The sequence below is a fragment of the Zonotrichia albicollis genome, chromosome 2 (genome assembly GCF_047830755.1).
Source record: "Zonotrichia albicollis isolate bZonAlb1 chromosome 2, bZonAlb1.hap1, whole genome shotgun sequence".
Classification (NCBI taxonomy): domain Eukaryota; kingdom Metazoa; phylum Chordata; class Aves; order Passeriformes; family Passerellidae; genus Zonotrichia; species Zonotrichia albicollis.
The window spans coordinates 59,488,257-59,510,439 of record NC_133820.1 but is presented as its reverse complement, the minus strand read 5'-3'; the positions used below and the strand labels follow the sequence as shown (position 1 = coordinate 59,510,439).

The 22,183-nt window shown below is 40.9% G+C and overlaps 1 protein-coding gene across 5 annotated transcripts in view; it reads left to right on the top strand.

Annotated features, from left to right (window-relative positions):
• Positions 1 to 22,183, top strand: part of ATP8A2 (ATPase phospholipid transporting 8A2) — a 313,460-nt gene that overhangs the window by 25,800 nt on the left and 265,477 nt on the right. For 2 of the 5 annotated variants that reach the window (XM_074535256.1, XM_074535257.1), the window contains one exon: positions 11,974 to 12,118. The exons of 1 other annotated variant lie outside the window; for it this stretch is intronic. In XM_074535256.1, the coding sequence (XP_074391357.1) occupies positions 11,974 to 12,118 (145 nt within the window). Of the gene's footprint in view, positions 1 to 11,420; positions 12,119 to 22,183 lie in introns of those variants that run through there. 2 more of the 5 variants (XM_074535254.1, XM_005482508.4) reach the window with 2 other exon arrangements.

The window sequence follows — 22,183 nt, the reverse complement described above, 5'->3', positions numbered from 1 at the left end:
AATGGGACCTTATCTTAGGTCCTTAATCTTATATAAGATATCTATATATATAAGGATATGGTTATATCTTAGGCAAGCTAGGCTGGTGTAGTCAGCTGGTGAGCTTCTACTCTATTTTTAGTAAGGAAATTAAAGCACAACTATATACAGAGGACAAACAGATAGATACAACATTATCTGCTCATGGATGCATCTGTGTAGGGAATAGATAATATTCTCAAACATTGTTCTCTGATGTTTTCCTCATGCATTATGCAACATGTTTCCCTAATGAAAGCTGGATAAGAGCACCTAAAATTTTAGAGTTACCTTCCTCTCCTGAGGGAAAAGCACTTACTTGTAGCTAGCAGTGTCTTCCATGGTTTCCTGTCATTATGTTGCTCATAAATATTTGATTATCTCTTGCCAGCCTTTGTTGTGCCAGTTGTCAGGTGGTGCATGCAGCTTCCTGTTGGTGGAAAGAGATGGGCTCAATACATCCCTCATATCTGGAGCCTGGCTCTGCACAAGCACAAGCAGAACTGAACCCCACAGCTGATGGTGTCGCCAACGTTTGTGTGCTGGTAGCTTTAGAAAGGCTGAACTGGCCAAGGTGCTGCTGTTGGCAATTAGCAGCCTGTGGTGTTCTTCACACCTCCCCTTGCTAATGTGGGCTGGCCTTCTCAGAGCACACAGCTGTCCTTCCATAACTGTACTGCCTTGATAAGAATAGATATGTATCGCTCCAGTGGGCCTCGTGACCCCAGGGAAATCTTCTACAGATCCAGTGCTTTGTTGGGATTGTCACTGCGGGTACAGTTCAAGAAGCCAAGTCCTTGCTTCCTCCTATGACTGTCTTCTGAGGCTTTAAACAAGCTGCTGATGTTTTCTTTTATATTTTCTATCCAGAAAGCAAGCAAGTAGTTTGGATGGAGTGATGGAAACAAGGGAGATGGACTGCCAGAGAGGAAGGACCCTGGAAAGCTGGTTTTAGTGCTTGATAGTTATATACATGACCCACATAAAGGACTAATGGTCATGGTTATCTAAGATGTATCCAACATAATTAGATGTGACTTTAAAGAAAGGCACATAATGATGAATTTACTGTGGGTGAAAATAAAGTGAAAACTTCTCTTTTCTCAAGGGAGAGGGATTTTTATTGCCTATATTGATAGCTGAACTAATTTCTAACTTTTTCATTTGACAGCCAAGATACTTTGCTATTAACCTTGTTCTGAAGCAAAGTAAGTTAAAAATAACCCTTTATACCTGCAGAGGTGAATGGGTGTCATGACCTGTAACATCACAGATAGCATCTCTGGTAGGAACAGAACATCTTTCTACTAGGATTTCACTTGAGAAATTGTGCTTTGAAATGTGGTAGAGGTGGGAAGGAGAGGTCAGAGTCCAGGAACTGGACAGGTCATTGTTTCAAGTGCTGAAATTGAGGATGATGTTGAATTTTCCTTTTTTTTTTATTTTCTGGTTAAAATTATTACAACGTTTCAGTGAAAGGCACAGCTGTCTCTTTGTGCATGGGTATCCACAGGCACCTAGTGCACACTTGCCTTCTATGAATCCAGTGCGGAGCAGTTGGAAAGTGCAAACATGAATTTCACAGATTACTGTGGGGATCACTTTAATCAGCTTTGAGACCTGCTAATGCTGTGGAGATCTTTGAAGGACTACTGCTGTTTTCATCTCCATATAGCCAGTGCAAGAAGGAATGAACACCATGTCTCCCTGGCGCTGCTGGAAAAGATGCTTCTCTAGGTAACTGGATACAATGGGCAGCTGCTTTTGTTGTGCATTAACCTGAACTGGGGGTGGGCAGAATTAAGAACAACAGCTTTGGGAGTGCTTTGGAGCAAAAGGTTACTATGTATGCAGCAAATCTTTCTAATCTACTGTTGGCTAGAAGCCAGCGTTATAGGCCTCTGGGCTTTTAGTAGGAGAAAACAGCTTTAAATCATGAGCATGTAATGGAAACCCATTTATTTTTCTTGTTTAAATTGTTCTCTTAGAAATCAAGATCAGCTGTGCTTGCAGCTGATATGCTTAAAGCTGTTAATAAATTGTTATAGAACAGATGCAGTGTTGTAGAACAGAAAGGAAAAAGCACTTGGGTGTCAGAATGCTAACAGAATTATGATGCGCCGAAGATATTTTTAGCTTCAGCCAATATTAATACAGGGAAACAAGCCTCAAAGGTGTGAGGCAAGAAGGCTGTAGCTGCTTTCTTCTCAGGATTAGCTTTGGCTGTCAGTTGTGCTAAGCAGATTTCTGATGTCTGTTTTTTAAATATTCCACTAATCGCACAACAGATACACTGTACTTGATAGTTGTGTACGTGGCCCACAAATGGGATTACTAGTCATGGTTATCCAAGGTGTAGCTGACAAAAGTGCTAGAACTACAGGATCCTCCTTGAGCAGGAGGGATTATTCACAGGAGGGATTCTTATTCTTCTTTGAAGTATAAGAATGCAATGTAGTTTAGCTTTGCCACCTCATGTTCACTTTCTAGAAACTGTTTCAACAGCCACATCTCTGATCCAATCTCATTATTATTGCAGTCCCTGCAAGTAAGGTGGGAGTAGAATTAGTGTTGTGCGTTGTCAAATGCAATGGTTTGTGTTTAAAGTTTTTTCCTTTGTATTGAAAGTTTCTTTTTGTAGCAGAAAATTCAAAAGAAACACAATTTAAAAGTTTTTATCTCAGAGGCTGGAAGTTCACACAGAATGAACACAATTTGTTTTCATGTGTTTGCCCGATGAACTTGCATTTGCACTGTTGCCTTGTATGTCAAAATTCTTAAGTTAAATGTAAATCTAAATCAAATGCCCTCCACACTGTCTCAAGTACTGAAGACTTGTTCATTGTTTTCTAATACATGCACGTGCTTTGAACTCAATTGACAGTTGGTATGGTAGGCCATGCTATGCAGGAGTTAAAAATAATAGTAAATTCTGAAAAGAGCAGTGAAGTGGTGACACGTGGCATTACCAACAGCAGAAACCTTGTTCCCCACAGTGTCAAAACCAGGTAACCCCAAAGAGAGAACAGCAGTGCCTGATATATTGAGTTCTCACTGAACCAATGCCTCTGTTATCTCCTTCAAAGTTGCATTAACTGGTGTTTCTTATGGGACTTGTTCATGTGCTGTTGGTTGGAAAAAATTGATGACTTTTTTTTTGGATGCCTTCATGCCTTTATAGTATCTGTGAAGTTGTTGGAAACCTGGAAATCTGTGAAGTTGTTGGAAACCAGATTCAAATTTTCAGAGTTGAATCTGAGTCTGAGAAGTGCAAATGGTCTGAACAGCTTTGAAAAAACCTATTTCACAGGAAGTGTTTGGATTTGAACTTGAGGGATTTTAGTGACAGCTTGGGAAGCTCCTTGAGCTTACTGGAACTGCAGTGTTTGCCTATTTAAAATTCTGGTGTTGAACAGTTTAAACTCTGCTGTAGCTGAGTATTCAACTTCTTGTCAGGCTATTAGGTCTAATTTATATGCTGCCTGAAATTTATTTTTTCAGGCATCAGATATGCTGTTGCTTCTTATAAATCAAACACATGTTGTATATACCAAAAACCCCTTCTTGAAGTCTAAGTTCTGGTGACAAACTGCTCGTAAATACACAAGTGAGTTTGGGTAAGAGTGAAGCTTCTAGAAAGACCATTTTTGTTTAATGCAATATGGGAACTCTTCAACTAACAACAAGCCACTTGGTTGAACTGGTGTCAATTACCAGTCCCCCTAATAATTTTGTAATGTTAGGTAGGAAGTTGGGGTGGGAAAAAAAGGAATTAACTTCTCTACTGACTAGTGATGCATCTTCATCCTTGGAGTTTAGCTGACACTTGTGGCTATGAAGCTTGAGGCAGAATAAGACTAGATCATGTGCAGTGTTATTAGTTCAGCATTATCAGCAGAAACTACTTGGTTTTGACATTAAGTGAGAAGGTACAAAATTACTTGCGAGACGGAGAAGGGCTATTTTAGGCCAACGTTCTTCTTGTGGTCTCACCAAGGTTGCATATGAGGATGGTTAGAGAGAACAGAAACATTATGCCTTTATTTTGTCACTTCAAGAAGCAAAAAGAAATGCACCAAGGAGACTTTAACTTCGACTATAAGTAGCCCTAGGCACCTTTTCTTTCCCATACCTGAGTATTTGGCAGTTGATTTTTTTGCTTTGAATAATGTCTGTTATTCATACAGAGATAGGTGAACTTTATTGTGTGGATCTGCTGCTTATCCCTTCCCTCAGTAAGAGTTCTGTTCTGTCTCTAGAAATATGCAGTATTTGTGTGTGAGTGCATCTGGATCCTCTTTGTATACAGTTTCTGCTGAACTCCTGAGGTAGCATAATTCTGGTTGCTGCTGTTTAGTTCTCTGAAGTCTCTAATGTTCTGCTAGGAATTAGTTTTGTTTGTTTGTGATAACGTTTAGCTACTTCATTCAAGTGAATTTGAGCATATGCAAAAAAAAATCCAGGCTCCAGCTGTCTCTGTGGCATGCAATTCCATTTACAATTGGAGCCTGTTCTTCAAAAGCAGCAGTGTTTTCTGCCTTGAATTTCTTAGAACTAACAACTTCCTAGTTAGTAATTTAAAATTATTCAAAAAGATCTTTTTTTAGTGTTGTCAAATTTAGCTTAAATCTGGGATAAACACAAGAAAAATGACTAAACTTCACAAGGAACATACTATTCTGTTCATGCTTAACATTAGCAGGGCCAAGCAAATGGAGTGCTGGTTCTACTAGTTTCTTTAACCTCAGTGGTTGCTTCTGCATCAGCTGAAGCTACAAGAAGTCTTCCATAAATGTGTGCAGTTAACTGAAGTGAGAGCTACTAATGCTGTGTGTCTGTTAACACAATCATGTATGAGCTACTGATCCACCTATACTGAGAGTATCTGTGCATTTATTATAACACAGCAGTTCTTCTGCAGCTCCATCCCACAGGCAGACTGTGCCTTGGATTGACCAGTGTACATCCAAGCTTATCTCCTGGCTTAACTGAGCTCCCATGGCATAGCATTCTTTGCATCCCTGAAGTTCACTGTGGGATGCCAGAAGTCCATGAGCATTGTCCCAGTGGCTAACTTTCCTGTCCAACAATAGCCTTCTTAGTCTTGTTAATTTTGATAAACAACACATTGCATAGCTGTAAAGAGGAGGAGGGAAGTTGCAGGCCTGTGTCTGTTTACTTTCCTGTGCAATATCTGTTAGCTTGATTGATGACAACTTCCTCCTTGCATCTTGGAATCTGGAAAATAATGTTCCTTTGGTCTTCTGTGGTGCTTCTGAAGCTTCATTTGCTTTTAATATCCTTTTGGAGCTACTGTCTCCATCCATTTGTTTATTGGTTTGTATCTCACATAGAAAAAAATTCTTATCTTCAAAACTGATTCACTGCTGTGCATAAAATAGCTGTTCTTTCTTGCTGTGCATCTCTAAAACATCTGCTGTAAAGACATGGATGTCTTTTTGTGTTCTGATTTGAACAGGGGAGTTATCCAAGAGCTTTAACTCCCACTGTCTTAAGTTTGACTCACAGTAGTCAAGTTGCTTGAGCTGAACACAAGGTTTTTTCACTAACAGTTTAGCTGTTGGCAGATACAAATTCAGGCTAACTTTAAAGAATAAAATCTTGTTTGAAGAACTCTAATCTGGTTTTTTGCTTACTTACTATGCTTTTAGGTTTTCTGCATGCAACTATTAAAAAAAAAACAAAACCCAAACAAACCAAAACAGCAAAAACACCCCCAAATCATAAGAACCCCTGAAAATCCAAACCAGCAATAAAGGCACTTGGAGGATGTACCTACCAATTAAAAATCAGACCGGAGTTCACTTCCAGCTTTTCTTTTTCCTGTTGTCTTTAGTCAGTAACAAGAAAAACAGTACCTTCCCTGGAAGTGCACATAATGCTGTTTGTGCCTTGCTGCACAAGCTGGCAAGTGGAGGGGCTTGAACTGACTGAGTACTCCCTTGGATATCTGCAGTAACATTTCAGTAAGGAACTGCACTGATTTATTGTCCACTTCTGGTGTTGCATGATAGCAAGCACCGAGCCCATTAGTGTACAAGACCTGTTGTAGGGCTCCTAATGGCTGGAATGATGGAGATGGACAGAGAGCTTATGCTCCAGCCTGGGAGGTGTTCCCTGATCATAGTCTGAACATTGCTGTGCATGTGTTCCCATGTACTGTGTATGTTGAAGCTAACAACCATTTTCTGTCACTAGAATTTGTCATGGCCTCCTAGATGGAAGCACTCTTAGCCCTATAAGCTGATTAGATACTACTGGCTCAGAAGATCAGTGCCAGTGAATTTCTGGGTGAAAATGTACAGTACTTTGCTCCTTTTTGCTACTCCGCTTTTGTATTCCCATGGAAATCCTCCATTTGTTACTGTCATCTGTAAAAGATTGTTTTTAGTAAAGGGAAGTTCTGGTTGGCCTCAAACTGCAAGGCACTCGCTTGGGAAAGAGGAATAAAGTTTTATAACTGCCTATTAAAATTGACAGCATTTGTTCATATTTTCATACTTCCATCTAAGTTAATTTGGTACCACACATGCTAACTGTACCTGCTGAAAGCTTTAAGTTCTTAAAGATAAATATTAGTAATATCCATGGTGCTGTTTACAGAACCGAAACAGTTTGCAGTAAAACACTTCTAAAGCCCCATCTACTAAATAAAACTTTCTATAGAAAATAATGTCTTCATTTCTTGATACAACTTGCTTTACTAAGATTTAGGGTATCATTTGGGCAGGAATCCTGTATCATATTTGCTTCTTCTTTAGCAAATGAAAGAACCACATCATGTCCAGAAACTTAGAGCAGTTCTTGCATGGTTCTTGAGAGAGCTGAGAGGTGTTTTGCAACTCTTGCTGCTGCTATTATGAACTGTGGTACTTGCATGCAGATGATCTAAAGACCTCTTAATTTGCAGGACATGGATCTTCAGTGAAGGAAGTATATTTAAAATTACTTTTGATAATAGAAAAACTAGAAAATAGAAGTTCCACTGTGAAATTTGCCAGATCTTCCTTTGTTTGGACATGAGTATGTCAGAATGTTTAACTTAGTGTTATGCTGTTGGACACTGTGGCAATTTTCTAAATTCTTAAAAACTAAAACCATAGCACTGTTCATCAGGGATTTTTTTTTTTCCACATGAACTGGTTATAATTCAAGGTCAAGATAGCCCAGTCCTGTGGAACAAAGCTCTCTCTGAGGACCTGGTAGCTGAAGTTCGTGCCCTGGATCTCCTGTTGCCAGCATGCTGTGCTCTGCCTCTTTGAACTCCTACCTTATGTGTGTCTAGACTAACTTTCAGCTGCATTTCTGTTGAATGGTGAAAGCAGCTAGGGGAATAGTGCAAGAAATAAGCTATTTCAGGTAAAACAAACTCATTTAGTCACACTTCAAAGTCATTGTTTGTGTATTAACTTGTTGACAATTCTCAAGTGCAGAACTCCTCATTTGGTGTCATTTTTGGTACTCAGTTTGTGATGGTGATGCTGTAAAAATTGTTATCCCAAGAAAGTGAGCATGTTACTGAATCTGGGTAGCTTGTTGAGAGCCAAATTTGCTTTTCAGTACAAGGAAAAGTCTAATCTTGTCTGCCAGCACTCTAAATACAGCTTTTGGCTGTTCAGGAGTTCGCTCTGATAACTTTCTTTGAGGCTTAACCAATAACAAAAAAGCCATGTTTTTGTAAATGAGAAAGTTTGGAGTCTTTTGGTGAGGCCCTCTTTCACTGTGAGGAAAGCTGTCTTTCATATGTCTCAATTCAACACTGTCACTTAGTACAGTTGGGAGCATACAGGGAACTTTGTATGGCTACTTAAACTTTAACTTGTGAGGTGAGTGTCTGAGCTTAGAATCACAGAGTGCTTGAGGTGAGAGGACCCCTGGAAATTGTAGTCCAACTCTGCTGTCAAATAGGGGTAGCTTCTTTACCTCAGTGTACTTTAGCTCTTTCTTGTACTAGATCCTAATCCTGCAAACAGTGTGCAGAATCAGAAGTATGATTCTTGGCTGTAAACACTCTTAACATTGCTTTAATACTAAATAGCATGAGGCCTTTGGTGAATCTCTACGTTACAAACCAGCTGTTTCTCATAGCTTGTGGTTCTGATGTTTTGGTGAGGGGCTTAACTGATCTAAAATAATTTGTTCTTAAAAATGGAACACATGTTAGAGCAATCAAGCACTTGACCGAGCTAGAGGTAGTAACTAGCTGGCTGATCTACTTAAGTGAAAAGTGATGAAATTTTGGCATGAGTTCTCTTGTGACTTCTGACAGTTGACAAGCATCCCAAGTGACTCATCTTTCAAAACACTACAGAACTCACAACACTTTTATTTACTCAATCATGCAGAAGCTATGACTGTTGGTGAGCAGACATTAAGGAGGCAGATAGATGCAGAAAAATGTCATCTTTGCAGGCACAGTGATGTAAGAGTATTAAACCATAATTCATTGCTTTTCAAGTGATAATAAATGCCATATGAATTTGTCAGGGCATCAAGTCTGGTTTCTCTTAATGATGAGAGAAAGCCATAAAATCTCTTTATTTTTGTCAAGCTTTAATCCCATCTATTTTTAGAACAAACCTTGTTAAATAGTGTGAAGTAAGAGCCTTGAAGAAATGAATGGGCTTTTTATAAGGGAGTTTATAACTCAAGTCTGACTCATTGAACTTGTAAAGTACAGTGGGAAGCAGTATTAAACACTTGCAGAAAGTATCTCAGAATTGAAGCAAGGTGTATTAGACAATGTTTAAATTCAACAAGCGTCTAAGTAATTGAGTTGTCATCTTGAAGATGCTTAAGAAACAGGTAGTTGTGTCTTTGGAACATGGTTTAGCAGCAGACTGGGCAGTGCTGGGTTCATGGTTGGACTTGAGGATCTTAAATGTCTTTTCCAACCGAAACAGTTCTGTGATGCAGACTTAAGATCAATGTGATTAGGGCATTCAACATTTGATGTAGCTGAACATGTAAACTAAATCTGATCTAGCTCTTCTAAATGAAGAGGCTATGAGGTAGTGGTCTGGTATTAATACTGCTAGTTGAAGCATGAGAAGTTGGATACAAAATAAATTGCATAGCAGTGTTGCAAGTCCTAGGGTGAATAACAGGAAAGGTCCAAGTCTTGTGGGCATGCCCTTAAGGGAAGCCAATGAATCTTATTCCTCCGGATACAGGGAAGTAAACACTACTGTGAGTAAGAGCTGAGCCTTCAGTTTCAAGTGCACGAGTGTTGGAGGTGGTTAAGCCTTCCATGCTTACCCACAGCCTTTCTGAAACAAAAAAACAGAAGTGCAGTTACTTTTGCATGGCTGAAGTGATGATCTGCATGTGGTCAGGTGTCCTTGAGGAGGATGCTTCTACTATAACCCCTGGGATTGTTACCTGCCAGGAGGCCCTCAGAAGCTAAGGGGTCCTTAACTTTTTTGGAAATATGGGGAAAGGAGAGATCTACAGCCAGTAGTAAAGCCACTCTCTGCAAGCTTTTGGATGTGATCTCCTTAGTAACAGGGGAGGGAGGTGGAAGGCTTTCCTGATGGGCAGGATTATTGGATACCCTTCCAAAATGAGCATTATTCCACTAAGAGTTGAAGCAGCTGCCTTGAGCCACTTTCAAAACCCAAAACCTTATTACAGCTGTTTCTACACACTTGTAAGTCTGCTTTGAAAATATTTCAGTGCAATCTAAAGAATGAGACAAGTTGTCCCTGAGGCACCTGTCTTGAAGAGAGCAGCCAAAAGGATAGTATGTTAATTAAACCTAAATACCTCTGAACTTCATCAGCTGTATTGACTCAGTTAATCCTTAAAGTTGTGGGAAAGCTTCATAATACTTTGCAGCAAGGAGAACTAGTCAGCAGAAAGATTTCAATCTTCAGAGAATGTTATGAAAAAAACCCCACCAAATAAATAAGGTCTCTGGAAAAAACCAACAATTTTTACAGCATGTTTGTTCTGGAATAATTGCACTTCTGTTCTGGCACTTGATTAGGAAAACCAATGAAAGCTGCTTCCTTGCACTTAATGCTCTTAAGAGTATTGTTGTTTGATCTCCTTTGCAGTTACACAACATGAAATCAATGGGAAAGGACAACAAATATCCAGTAGTGCATTTAGTTCTGTTTTTCTGAAGGGGAAAATATCCATTCAGCAAGGCGGAGTGGCCTTCTGTGTCATGGCAAGGTTCTTCAGGCTGAGTAACTTAATATAGTATCATAATGGCATAGCCTTGCATAGTCTGCAGTCTTCCTATTTCACTTTCTGAATTTGTCTCTTTTCACAAAGTAAAAATGATCAAGCTGGCATATTTTTACTGTCTGAATTGATATCAACTGGAATGAAAGAAAATCAATTATTTAGCCTCGAACTTGCAAGTCAGCTTAATGTCACCAAAGTATGATTTCACAGTGTGCAACACTTGCCTTGGGCAAGAGGCGGTGCTATTGAAAGCACATCGGTCTGTTAATTACATCGGCTTTATCGTCCCGGAAAGGTTGTGTGCATGACCGTGGTGTACGAGCAGTGGGTAACGTTGCCCTCCAGTGGCTGACGCCTGGAGAATCCCGAGCCTGTTTGCACTGGCAATAACAGAAGGGAACCTTGGGAAGGTCTGGGGTGAGTGGGATCTAAAAGGGTGAGTTAGTTTAAAAGGGTGTTCTGTTACACAGGACAAGTTTTCACACTGTATAAATATCTACGTATTTCAATATGCTAAGGTTGTATAAGACTGAAAATTTTCCCTTCAACTTTAGTTAAGAAGGATGTAATTTCAGGGGCCTCTCCCATTCATTGCAGGAGTCCTTTGTAGCCGCTGTCTGATCAGATCAGCTTGTTGCAGTATCATCTTAGCTTCATACAGAAATCAGAAATAGATTTGGCTTTACAGTAGGTTTACTGTTTTACAGCTTCACAGGAAAGTTTGTGGCTTCTGTTAACCTTTGAATGACGTTCTCAAATAATGCTAACACCTGTACTAGACTTTTATGACACAAATTGTCATACACTTGTCTAGAGCTACCTGTGCTAGCTTGTAAGTCCATGGCTTATTTAACAAACGGGTAAATTCTCACTTTCATTTAGTTGAGCTGTAAATATATAAGCTATCTCCATGGCTCAGGAGGGAAGGGGAAAGCAATAAATCTGTCTCCACAACTTCATGTTTTGAGGCTTCACAGAGGGAATAGCTAGCTCCTTTCCCTTATGTTTTTGCATTCTTTTAATGTAAAAGTAAACAATGCTTATGGAACTCAATTCACTCCAGACCCAGTGGGAAATGAAAATTACCTTATGCTTCTGCCGCTTAAAGTCAAAGCTTTAAAGTTGCAGGTGTAAAGCAAGACAGTATTTTTTTTTTTTTATCAATTCAGTCCGAGCCTTAGCTTTAGGGACGGACTGCCCAGATGCTCGGCCGTAGCCCCGTTCGGTGCCCGGGCCGGGGGAAGGCAGCTCGGTCCGCCCGTGCGGGTCTGGGAGGGCTCTGGCGGAGCTGCTGCGCGGCTCGGGGCTCGGGAGGCGCTGCGAGCGGGCGGGCAGCGCCGAGGGGCCGCGGCGGTGCGCAGGATGCTGCCTGCCTGGCTGCCTCCCTGCCTCGCACGGAGCCGGGGAGGCTGGAGGCGGCGGACACGGGGCGCGGGGGGGCCGCCCGGCGCTTCCCGGCGGGAGCGGGGGCGGCGCTCCCGGGGCGGGGCCCGGCCCATCCCCGCGGGCGGGGGGCGCGGGCCCCGCGCTGTCCCCGCCGCCAGCTGGCTGCGGCCGCCCCGCCGCCCCCTCCCCGGACCCGCATTATTTACAGCCGCCGCCGCGGTAAACAGCGGGCAGGGAGCGCTCGCAGCCGCCGCCCACCGCGGCCCTTCCCCGCGGCGCGGCCCCGGAGCTGCCGGCCCGGCTCCGCTGGGCGCGGCCCCTCGCTGACCGCCTCCCGCCGCGCTCTCCTTGCAGGACCTGTCTGTTCCACCTCGGGCTACAAGAAGGCGGATGATGAGATGTCCGGAGCCACGTCCGCGGCGGATCTGGACGAGGCACCAGCCCGCACCATTTACTTGAACCAGCCCCAGCAGAGCAAGTTCCGCGACAACTGGGTCAGGTACGGAGCAGTCCCCTCTTCTCTCTTTGCAGGCGGCAGCCGCGCACCCCGCACCCGTGGGCTGGGAGGGCTCGGGTCCCTCTCCCGTTCCCCTCGGCCCTGCCCACGCCAGGTTTCAACACAATAAAACGTGTGTCCGCCGGGGCGGCTGGTTTTGTGGTCTGTGCTGGGTACCAGGGTCTGGCCAGTGCACGGGCGAATCCAGCAGCAGCAAGTGATGAGCTGCTAACCTCGGCAGTAGTGAGAGCAGGGAGGTGGTAGAGCTGCGTGGGCAAGATGCATGAAAAGGTATTCACTTCAGTAGGGCGCCGAATTTTGGAATAACGGGACCTACTCGAGTATTTCTGGATGCAAGGGTTAACTCGTGAAAATTTAGTGGGAGTTTTGAGTAGAATCCAGTCAAGTCTGTGAAGTGTCCCCTTAAAAAGTAGCATTTGGTTGAAAGAGCAGCTAGGCTAAGTATATTAATGTATAAATATAAATATTATTATATTTATTATTATATATTATTATTATCATATAAATATAGTATAAAAATGCATAGAATAGGAAGGAAGGACAGAGAAAGTGCATCCTGCAGGACAACAATGACTACAGAAACTACATGCTGGCATCCCTATGCATAAAAGGCTATGGCCCACTTGTGTCTTTTAATTGAATACCAGAGGTAATTTTTTTAACTGTTTTAAAGTAGGGATGTGTGTTAATACTTCTGGTGGTATGATTAATGCCACCAGTGTCGTTGCAGTTTGGAAACACAAAAAGCATGGACTGAAACATGGAGTACAAGGATGCATAACATGAGCAAGTTGTGGTGGTGCTTGCCTGGGGTTAGCTGGATGAACAGATGGCTCCTGTCGTGACTAAGGAGGGGCATTGTTTAGCAGGCTTCTGTTTGTTAATGCAGATGTTTGGGTTATTGTTCAAAGAACAGTTTACACAATTATTACCTTTATGAAAAGAGAGGAATTTTATATCCTGATGAAGTGATGATTTACATTTTCTGTTTTATTGTGTGTATTATCAAGGGCAGTTCTAAGAATATCTTCTGGAAGGGTGCTGATGTTCTGGGCACCTCAGCAACTTATTTAAAGGTGGTTTTCTCCTCAACTTTAACTTGTTACATATTTGTCTAGGAAATGGTTTAGGAGCAGTTAAAATGACACATTTTCGTAGTATCTTCCTTATTCTATGTGGGTAGCAACAGTGAAGGTTTTCTTGTTTTATTTTTCCTTGCCTGATTGAGGGATGAGTTTAACAGTTTCCTGGGCATAGACTATTTGTGCTTTCCATGCTTTAAGAAGGAAAAGCACAGAGTAGAGGGTTGGGAGAATCTGTAGTTTAGGTTTTCCAGGAGGGATCCTGTTCTGATCTGGCTAAATATTATAGAAAAGTAGTGTGTTGCTCTGCTACCTAGAACTTGTTCCTGATAGTGCTATTAGTAAAGAGTAGCTGTGTCCAATTTGCTGTCTGGAAGCCATCCCCTTGTATATAGCTGTACAAGTTTTCCCATACCTTTTCACATCTTTGCCTTGTGACAGGTAAATTTTGAGTCATAAGAAATATTGGTGTATGAGGGATTGGACAAAGTGCAGGTAGTGTAATAGCAAATTACAGTAGAGATACTTTCATTACCTGATTAGGAGCCTTAGCTCCTTAGTGTCACTTGGAAATTAAGTTGACCTTATAATGATTTACTGCTGCTTAGTAAGAAAGCTTTGATCTCTTGACTTTTAAAGGGTGATAGACATTGCCTGTACTCTTCCCATCCTCTGGATTAATTTTCTTCCCTCATCGTGGTGAGACTGAAGGCAAAGGTGACCTGAGCTTGTAATGCCTGAGTAAGGAGGACTCAGTTACTTAAGTATTGGAGTTTCTCTTGAGGAGCTGAAGTTCTCTGTTGCCTTTGGACTTTCTTACTTAACTGTATTCAGCTTCAGAAATTCATTCAGTGCTGGATTTCTCTGTACTGATGGATTTGCAGATGTTTTGTCTCCTAGGAAGCATCAGTGTACCACTGAGCAAGGTGCTGGGTAAGCATGTGAACACCTGCATGTAAGGGCTTGTGGAAAACTAACTGAAAATGATAAACCAGCTTGTTTTAATTTGTGCAAGTTCAGACTGTCATATTTTTGGTAGTCATTTAAGATTCTCTGAATAAAAGTGGGAATTTGTGAATGTTCATAGGAAGTTTTCTAAATTAAGGATAGTGTGGAAAGCTTGCTTAAAACTAAAATACAGCAAGAAATGGAAGTGCAGAGCATGGAGGAGGGTAGGTTAGTGGTGTGGCTTTTTGTGTAAGATGTTCTAAACATCTCGAGCTGCTTGACTTTCTGTGGGTAGAGAAGCACTGTTAAAAGTGAATTCCAATGTTTGTGGGAGCATAAAGACAGACTGATTTTGGATAAGTTAATAAAAATGGATAATTATCTTGATCCCACTTCTAAGTAGTATGTAGTGCTATTCAAAAGTTAAGTGGATGGCAAGATGGCACTAACACTTCCAGAAGTCTCGGAGTGTGAGAATGTAGAAAGAAGAAACGTTTCTTCTTTCCTCAGGCTGTCTGGCATAATTCAGACTAGGAGAGGGTTTCTCTAATGGGCGACTTTTGTGTTCTTGAAACTTTGCAGCAAACTATTTCAAAACATAGTACTGTGTGTTACAGGCTAGATTTAGCTTGGCCCTTGACATGTGCATAAATATGGCTGTCACTGTTGTTTATTATACTGTAGCAGCAGTGATTCATCTGTAGAAACACTACTTCTACCTGTCTTCATTGTTTGAAAAACTTTGTTTGTTTTACATTTTAGGCTATTTTAATAAAAAGGTAAACTATGTTCCATTTTCAGCTGAAACATTTTAAAAGCTGAAGCATTTTAGAAGCTTTGAAAAAAATGTAAAAATGCTATTGCTTTTTACATTTTACGTTACAAACACAGCTGTACTGCAGCATAAAATCTTTGTTTTTGTGAAAACCAACTAGTACCTGTTTTGACATATCCAGCATACAAAACTTAAACAGTCATCTGTTTAACCAGAGCATTTCTGTACTTTTAAGGCCAGTGAGAAACAAAACATGTATGTTGAGGAAATTTCCAGTCTCTCTACAGAGCTTTGTGCCACTTACTGTGACATTTGTGCTCTGGAGCAATATGCTGTGTACTGAAGCCCTGCTTCCTGGGAAGAGGCTGGACATGTCTGCCAGTGGGAAGTAGGGAGTAAGTTTTTTGTTCTCCTTTGCTTCTCTGCATGACCTTTGCTTTATTAAACTGCCTTTATCTTAACCCATTATTTTTTTCCATGATATTTTCTGTCTCTTGTCCTGCTGAGAAGAGAAATGATAGAACAGATCAGGGAGTACGAAGTGTCCAGCCAAGGTCAGCCCACAACAAGATGGGGAATAAGCTTCCCTATTGCCTTGTAAGACTAAAGGAGTACAGGTGGAGTATGGTGCTAGGGGCTTGAATGCTGTTAATACTTCTGAGATGCCCAAAATAATGGCATGAACAATTTTCCAAATGTATCCTCAGTGAAGACTGGATATTGTACTTGAAGTTAGAATGTTCTACATGTTTTGTTTTCTTGGAAATACAGTTCCTGGATGTCTCATAGTAATACAAGAATCTACTCTGATATCAGTGGCTTGTTCTGAATGTATAATAGTACTGTAATAGGATTTTTTTTCTAGTGCATTTAGTAAAAATCACCAATAAAGTGATTTGAGCCCCTCACTTGTTGCATGTGTTAATGTTGATGCAAAAGAGTTGGACTTATGGTTTATTAGTCCTGGAGGAACAAGTGTGCTGAGATAACTTCAAGGACATTGGAAATGGTCTCCAAATTTTTGCAGATGGTAGAGTTGCTTTGTAAATGTTGCTCTAGTTAATATTCTTCTATTCCAGGCCTGGTAGTGCATCCTGGTGCAAATCTGACTTGCATCTGAATTAGGACCCCAAGTGCAGTCTCTGTTTGTGGCTTGATTGGCAGGTTGGACAGTGCAACAATCAGGAAGAACAAAATTCAACTTGTAGTTTTTAAAATGGATCTTGAATCCAGAAGTCTTCTTCAGTTTTCTTATCAAAGCAGACTTTGGTGGATTGATCTCTTAAAGAGGTCCCAAAAGTTGCATTATAATATCCAGAAAATAGTTCAGAGTATTTTCCATATTTTTCCATACAGGCAAAAATTAAGTTCTGATAGATAATGAACAAAAAGTCTTCAGTATTTATTTTAAATTGTACAGGGTCTTAAAACTCAAGTAGGCAGGTAAGAATCAATTTCTGCTCTCATAAGGCAGAAGCACTTTGCATGGGGAATTTAGCCCTGAAGACTCTAACAAGGTTTCTAGTGGAATTATAAGTCCTTTATTAAACAGACTGCTGTTTATCTGTGGTCCCAGACTGTCTTATCAGTGTTTGCATGATGCTTGCTGGTGACAAAACTGTAAGCACAATCTTTAATCTTCCTTTTAGTTCGTGTGTGTCGCATTAAATTAAGCCAAGTGCATTGCTTTATTGGCTTGTGTGTAGAATTACTGTAGAAGTCAGTTGTGATTTAGAGGTGTTCATGCTTTTTGAGTGTGTGGGCAGATTCTCACTGGTGAAACAAGAGTTGCTGGTATCACTAACCAATTAGTATTGACCCTTGAAACCTGAGTAGTGTTCTCTGTGATCTGTGGAAATGTGGATTGTAGTCTGATGTGTGCAGGTGGATTTCTCTGCGCTTAGTGGAACAGCCCGGCATTCATCTTGCACCAAAATGTTTTACCATGTTCTTAGGTAAAAATGCTTCATTTTCTGTTCAGTTTATTCTTAGTAGAGTTCAGGCACTGTCCATTTGTTTTATTGTGTTTGTTATGTTTGAAATACTCTTCTGTTGTCATGTGAACAGATTGCTTGCCTGACTGCAGAACAGCATTTCGAAATTCTTCAAAGAAGGGATGTATTATTATAATCTAAATGGTACAAGTCTAATCATGTGTTAAACTTTCTCTAACTCTTTTTAGTTTTAGGTAGATAGTGTTTTTAAGTGAAGCATACGTTTTTAAATAAACAAAAAACTTGTTTCCTGTAGAGCAGCTGTTGATGATACTGAATCTGCCACAATGAAAAAGGCTTAGGTACAGCTATAGAATTATTCTTTTAGCCATTAAAATTTACTAAAAGCACCTGTTATTGTATGCCTGGTGTTGTGTATAGTGATTATACCAGTGTATTTGAAGCTGCTGCATCTTTGGTCTTGGGCTATTCCCAGGGCAAGAACCCCTGGACAGTTAATTTTTTGAATTTGGCCCAGATGAAATGCCTGGATAAAAAAAAACACAGATGGGGAAGTTCTAGTGCCCATTCACCTGCTGCATGCTGAGCTCTCTGGTATTCTGAAATTGTTCTGGTGGTTTGTGGCACAATGAATTTCATACATCAGCAGTAGCAACACAGCACGTGAATTAAACTGGGTTCTGTTTTTCTCTTTTTAGATCTCCCTGACTGCTAGTGGTCTGTAGAAAAAGGTAGAAGAGAATAAATTATCTTAAGTGGACCTAAGTAGAGTTTAAGATGTGTTATAACTGCATTCCACATAGTTTCTGTGGGTTGTGAAGATAATTGTATTTCTCTCAAGACTAAATATTAATTTCTTCTGCCAGCCCCCTGCTTGTCACTAAAATAAACACTGCTTTAGTTGTGGTGGCATTTAGAGTCAAAAATTTGCTTAAAAACTGAAGCTAGCACAATGACTTTTAGACAGCTAACTAGCTAATGTGACTTGTTTGATTCCCCCCCCCCCCCAGTCATCTTCATATCAGTGCTGTGCATTTAAGTGGAGGCTATTCTGTCTTTGCACAAGAACTAAATGTGGTACTAAACTTATTTTATTAGACAGTAGAATTTTGAGGTTAACTGTGCTGGTCAGCTGTTTTTATTGAGTTGTACTTGCCAGCAGGGTTACTGCAAAGCAAGTATATATTACTATAGTGATGGCCTCCACTCATGCTGAAACAATATCCTGCCTTCAGAGCTAGTACTGTTTCTAAACAGTCTTTGTTTAAGGTATTTGTTACTGAAAAACAGCCAGGAATCTGTTCCCCTTTTTGTAGGGATTTAATGAGTAGAAAACTCATGGAAAGACCTTTTCTGTTTGCATGCTTTAGAAAAAGCCTCCAGGGTACTGGATTTTGATGCAGAAGTGCACTTCCTTCTATTAAATGTGACACATGGTCTGGTTTTCAGGTTAAACTGAGTGTAAGCAGTTGTGGCAGTGCTTGCTCTGTATTAAGACTGAGCTACTGTAGGAGACTTTGCTAGTGGAAATAGTGTTTGATTTGGTAATTAACATCAATTACATTAGTTGTTGCAGTCTTTTAGTACTTAGGTATGGCAGTAGGACTGCTGATAACTGGGGCAGTTTGGAATAAAGTACTTAGTTTAGAAGTTCTAAAAAAATCCTTACATGGTTAGGAGGGGATCCTAATGAAGTAGAAAGTAATGGGATTGTTGTGCTTCAGTGGACAGGAGTTGATAGTGCATTTTCATGTCCTTTTGTCTTAGTAGTGGTCTATCTGTGTAAGGGTAGGAGCTGAATTGAAGACCTTGAAAATGAGCTTGTTGCTGATGCAGCTTTGGAGGAAGTGCAGGTAGCTCAGCCAGGCTGGGTTTGTCAGCCTGATCATCTTGCTCCTGAAATGGAGTTTATACACAAGGGTAGATGACACTACTTGCCTGCTCAGGCACTGGTAACCACTGAGTATTGCACTTAGCCCCCTACCTTTTTATTAGGTGTTGGTGTAGGATGCAACACTCAGGATGTGCATGACTAGACAGTAATGATGTAAGAATGATCTGAAATGTCTGTGCTAATTTAGATTTTTCCCTTGTGTAAAACACTTCTCAACATGAGTGGCTGGTTGTCTAGCTGACAGCTGTCTGCTTTTTTTTCTTTCCCTTACGAGTCCTTTACTTTAACTTGAATGAACTGTTTTTCTGAGGAGTTTTGTTTTCTTATTGCAGCAGACCCAAATCATGGTGGCCCCCATAAAGCAAGTTCTAATGGTACTTGACCTGCAGGGAAGTTAGTGGGCTGTGCTTGTATGTCCTGTCTCTTTTAAACTTATATGAAACAATTTATCTCTAAATCATATAATTTGAGGAAAGAGGCTCAGGGATTCTGAGATGTGATCAGCTCCACCTGTAACAAACAAGGGGAGATGGTATTTTCCAAACAGTGGTGCCTTTAGTTACTTCTGGTGGGAGCCCGTACTAAAAATAAAGAAATAAGGAATATGGGGAAGTGGTGAGGTGCTTGCGATGACTACTATCCCACTGATAAATCTTCTTCAGCTGGAAGCTGCTAGAATTGTTTTCAGTCAAAGTTGAAATTGATTAATTCTAATACATTTGAATACTCTCAATCAATTTCATTGTCTGTGTGGATAATTTCAGAGAACAGATGCATCTTCTACAGCTTCACTGTGGCTTTTTTGGGAAATTTTTCAGGGTTTGATGTTTCAGTGGCTAAGCACAAGAATGTACCTTACACCCATTTCCTCTTTTGACAATAAATGAATTTGTATATATAAAATACCTTTGGTATTATGGAGGAACTGTAGCAGAGTGCAGGGAAAGACGGAAACAAAATAGGCACTTGGACTGTGGACAGTGGTTGTTCCAGAGCTGAGTGACAGATATAATGTGGTAATTCTTGATTTTTTTTTTTTTTGTCTTGGTCTGGCAAGCTTTAAGCAATAATGTCTTGCAATATTCAAGTTGTTGCACTTTTTGCTATGTAAGAGCAAGTCCTACTTCTTTCATGCTCCTCTGTTATGCCCTGAGCTCAGGGACTGTCTCAGGTATTTAAGCACCACATATGCTTTTCTTGGCTGCTAGAAGTGTACAGCCATAAACAGAGCAGTGAAACCCTTTCTGGCTGGACCTTCCTCTGTAAGAACTGTAGTCTCAAGGATTCATCTGACAGGGCAAGGCCCTTCAATTGAGTTTGGGCCTGCATTTGTTCAGGTTCCCTATTATTATAAAACCAGGGTATCTAGGACCTAATTTTCAGTCAACCAATAATCATTTCATAGGCATATGAGTAATTTCTTCTTATAAGCCCTCATGATATATTTTTTGGCAACTTGTAAACAGTTGATTTTTGTCTCTTTAGCAAGTTTGAGGAAAGTACACCATCTTCCCTATGTGCAAGGGAGGTAGATAACCTTTCACTGTCATATGCACGCAACTGCTGAAAACCTTGTTTGTGACACTTAGGTTTAGAACAACCTCCTCAGTATTCTACATGGCAGCACCTTGTTGATGAGATGTGCCTATAAATGTGCATTCTCTGTACTCAGTGTAATAGCTGAATGTTGTTTGTTCTCTTAGTGACTCTTGAAATATGTGGAGCTTGCTGCTGTGCCTCCTTCTGCAGTGGTGACTGCCTGGAGCTGGCTTGTCATTGTACCTCTGTACATGAGAGCTTGAGCAGAACCTGAGATGCTGATGTCAGTCTTGCTATTAAGTGTCGTGTGCCTGGCAGGACCTCAGCATGCAAACACTATCCCACTAAAGACACTGGTTTGAGCTCTTCAGTCAAGCACATCAGCTTGGGTTTTCTGGGGTTTTTCTTTTCCTTCTCTTTTACTGGGTGTCTGACCTTTTGTACATGTTGATGGACACAAAGCCTGTTGGTGAGAGAAGGGTTCAAGTCTGTAGCGTTCACTTTAATTACCCAGCCCTTTTGCTGTGGTTCAGGTGTCTGTGCCTGGCTTTCTTAGTAATTATTCCTGCAAACTGATGTGTGTTAAAAGCACTGACATCAAGTGATACTCATTCTTCGGCTCTTGGAGAGTATTTCAAGTATGTGAACTGTGGCACGAGTAGGTATGTGTGAATGCTGTCTAGGAAAGGACAGTTTGTTGTACTTGTGACCCCTGGAAGTGGGACCCCATGTATCGCAAGGAGGTCCTGGTTTTTTTAATCCTGATTATCCTGAAGAGCAAGTTCGTCTCAGAGTTGCCATTCTGAAGGAAGGGTGGAAGTGCTTTAGATGGCTGACTGGAACAGTGCAGACTGTGTTCAGCTGCATATTGCCAGCACACACGCATTTCAAGAGAGTAACTACTCTGCCTGTATTACTGACAGCCTTTGCCTCTTCAGCCATTAGTCAGTAAAGTAAAACCTGACTTTATGAAATGTTTTTGGGAAACAGGGGAAAAGGCAACAATGGGAGTGGTTGTGCAAAAGTTACCTATGAATAAATAGGGGAACTGTACTGAACTGCTACTGAGTTTCTCAGTGCACCGTTTGCTACTTTTGAGTTGACTGTTACAGAAATTACTAAGTAATCCTTGGTACTTGAGTAATATGGTAATGAGTTAAAGTATGTGAATGACACTAATATTTTGCAAATTATACAGCAATTGCTTTCAAAAAAATCTCTGCACTGCATTAGGAGCAGTGGGGCCAGAGCCAGCTGTAGTCAGGTGTGTCCAAATTCACTTGTCTAGCAGGGTTTGGTATTGTTCCTCCTGTCTTGCACAGTGGTGTAACTTGAAACGTGACTTATGTGAATTAACTTGCAGGTGTGGAGGAGACATCTCTTCTAATGTTTGCACACCTGTTCAACATTTGAACTTGTGTAGTTAAGTGAGATTTGCATAGGTAACAGCTGTTGCTTTAGGAGAAACCAGTTTGTTGTTTGTTTTCCCCTTGTGCTTCCCTCCTCTCCCTGCTTCAACCTGTTCTGTGAGCTGCAGGCCTTGTATTCTGAGTTAACATGGCTCTGACTGGGGCTGGTCAGAGAGCTAACCTGCCAGTTTTCTATTTTTAGTGACCAAAACTGTGCTATGAGTGAGATGACTGAAGTTTCTACCTGTTCAGCTGTAGATTTTAACTTTCCTGAGCTTTGGTTATCCTGAAGTTGTAACATATCTCTATGTTGTGAAGGAGCACAAGAGGTTTTTTGTTTTTTAAAAATAAGCATTGTATTTATCATTTAAAGAACTGCTCTTCAGAGCTAAGTCAGTTGCATGCTCCTGCCTGGCTTAGACTGCTAGTTGGGTTTCTGTAGGAA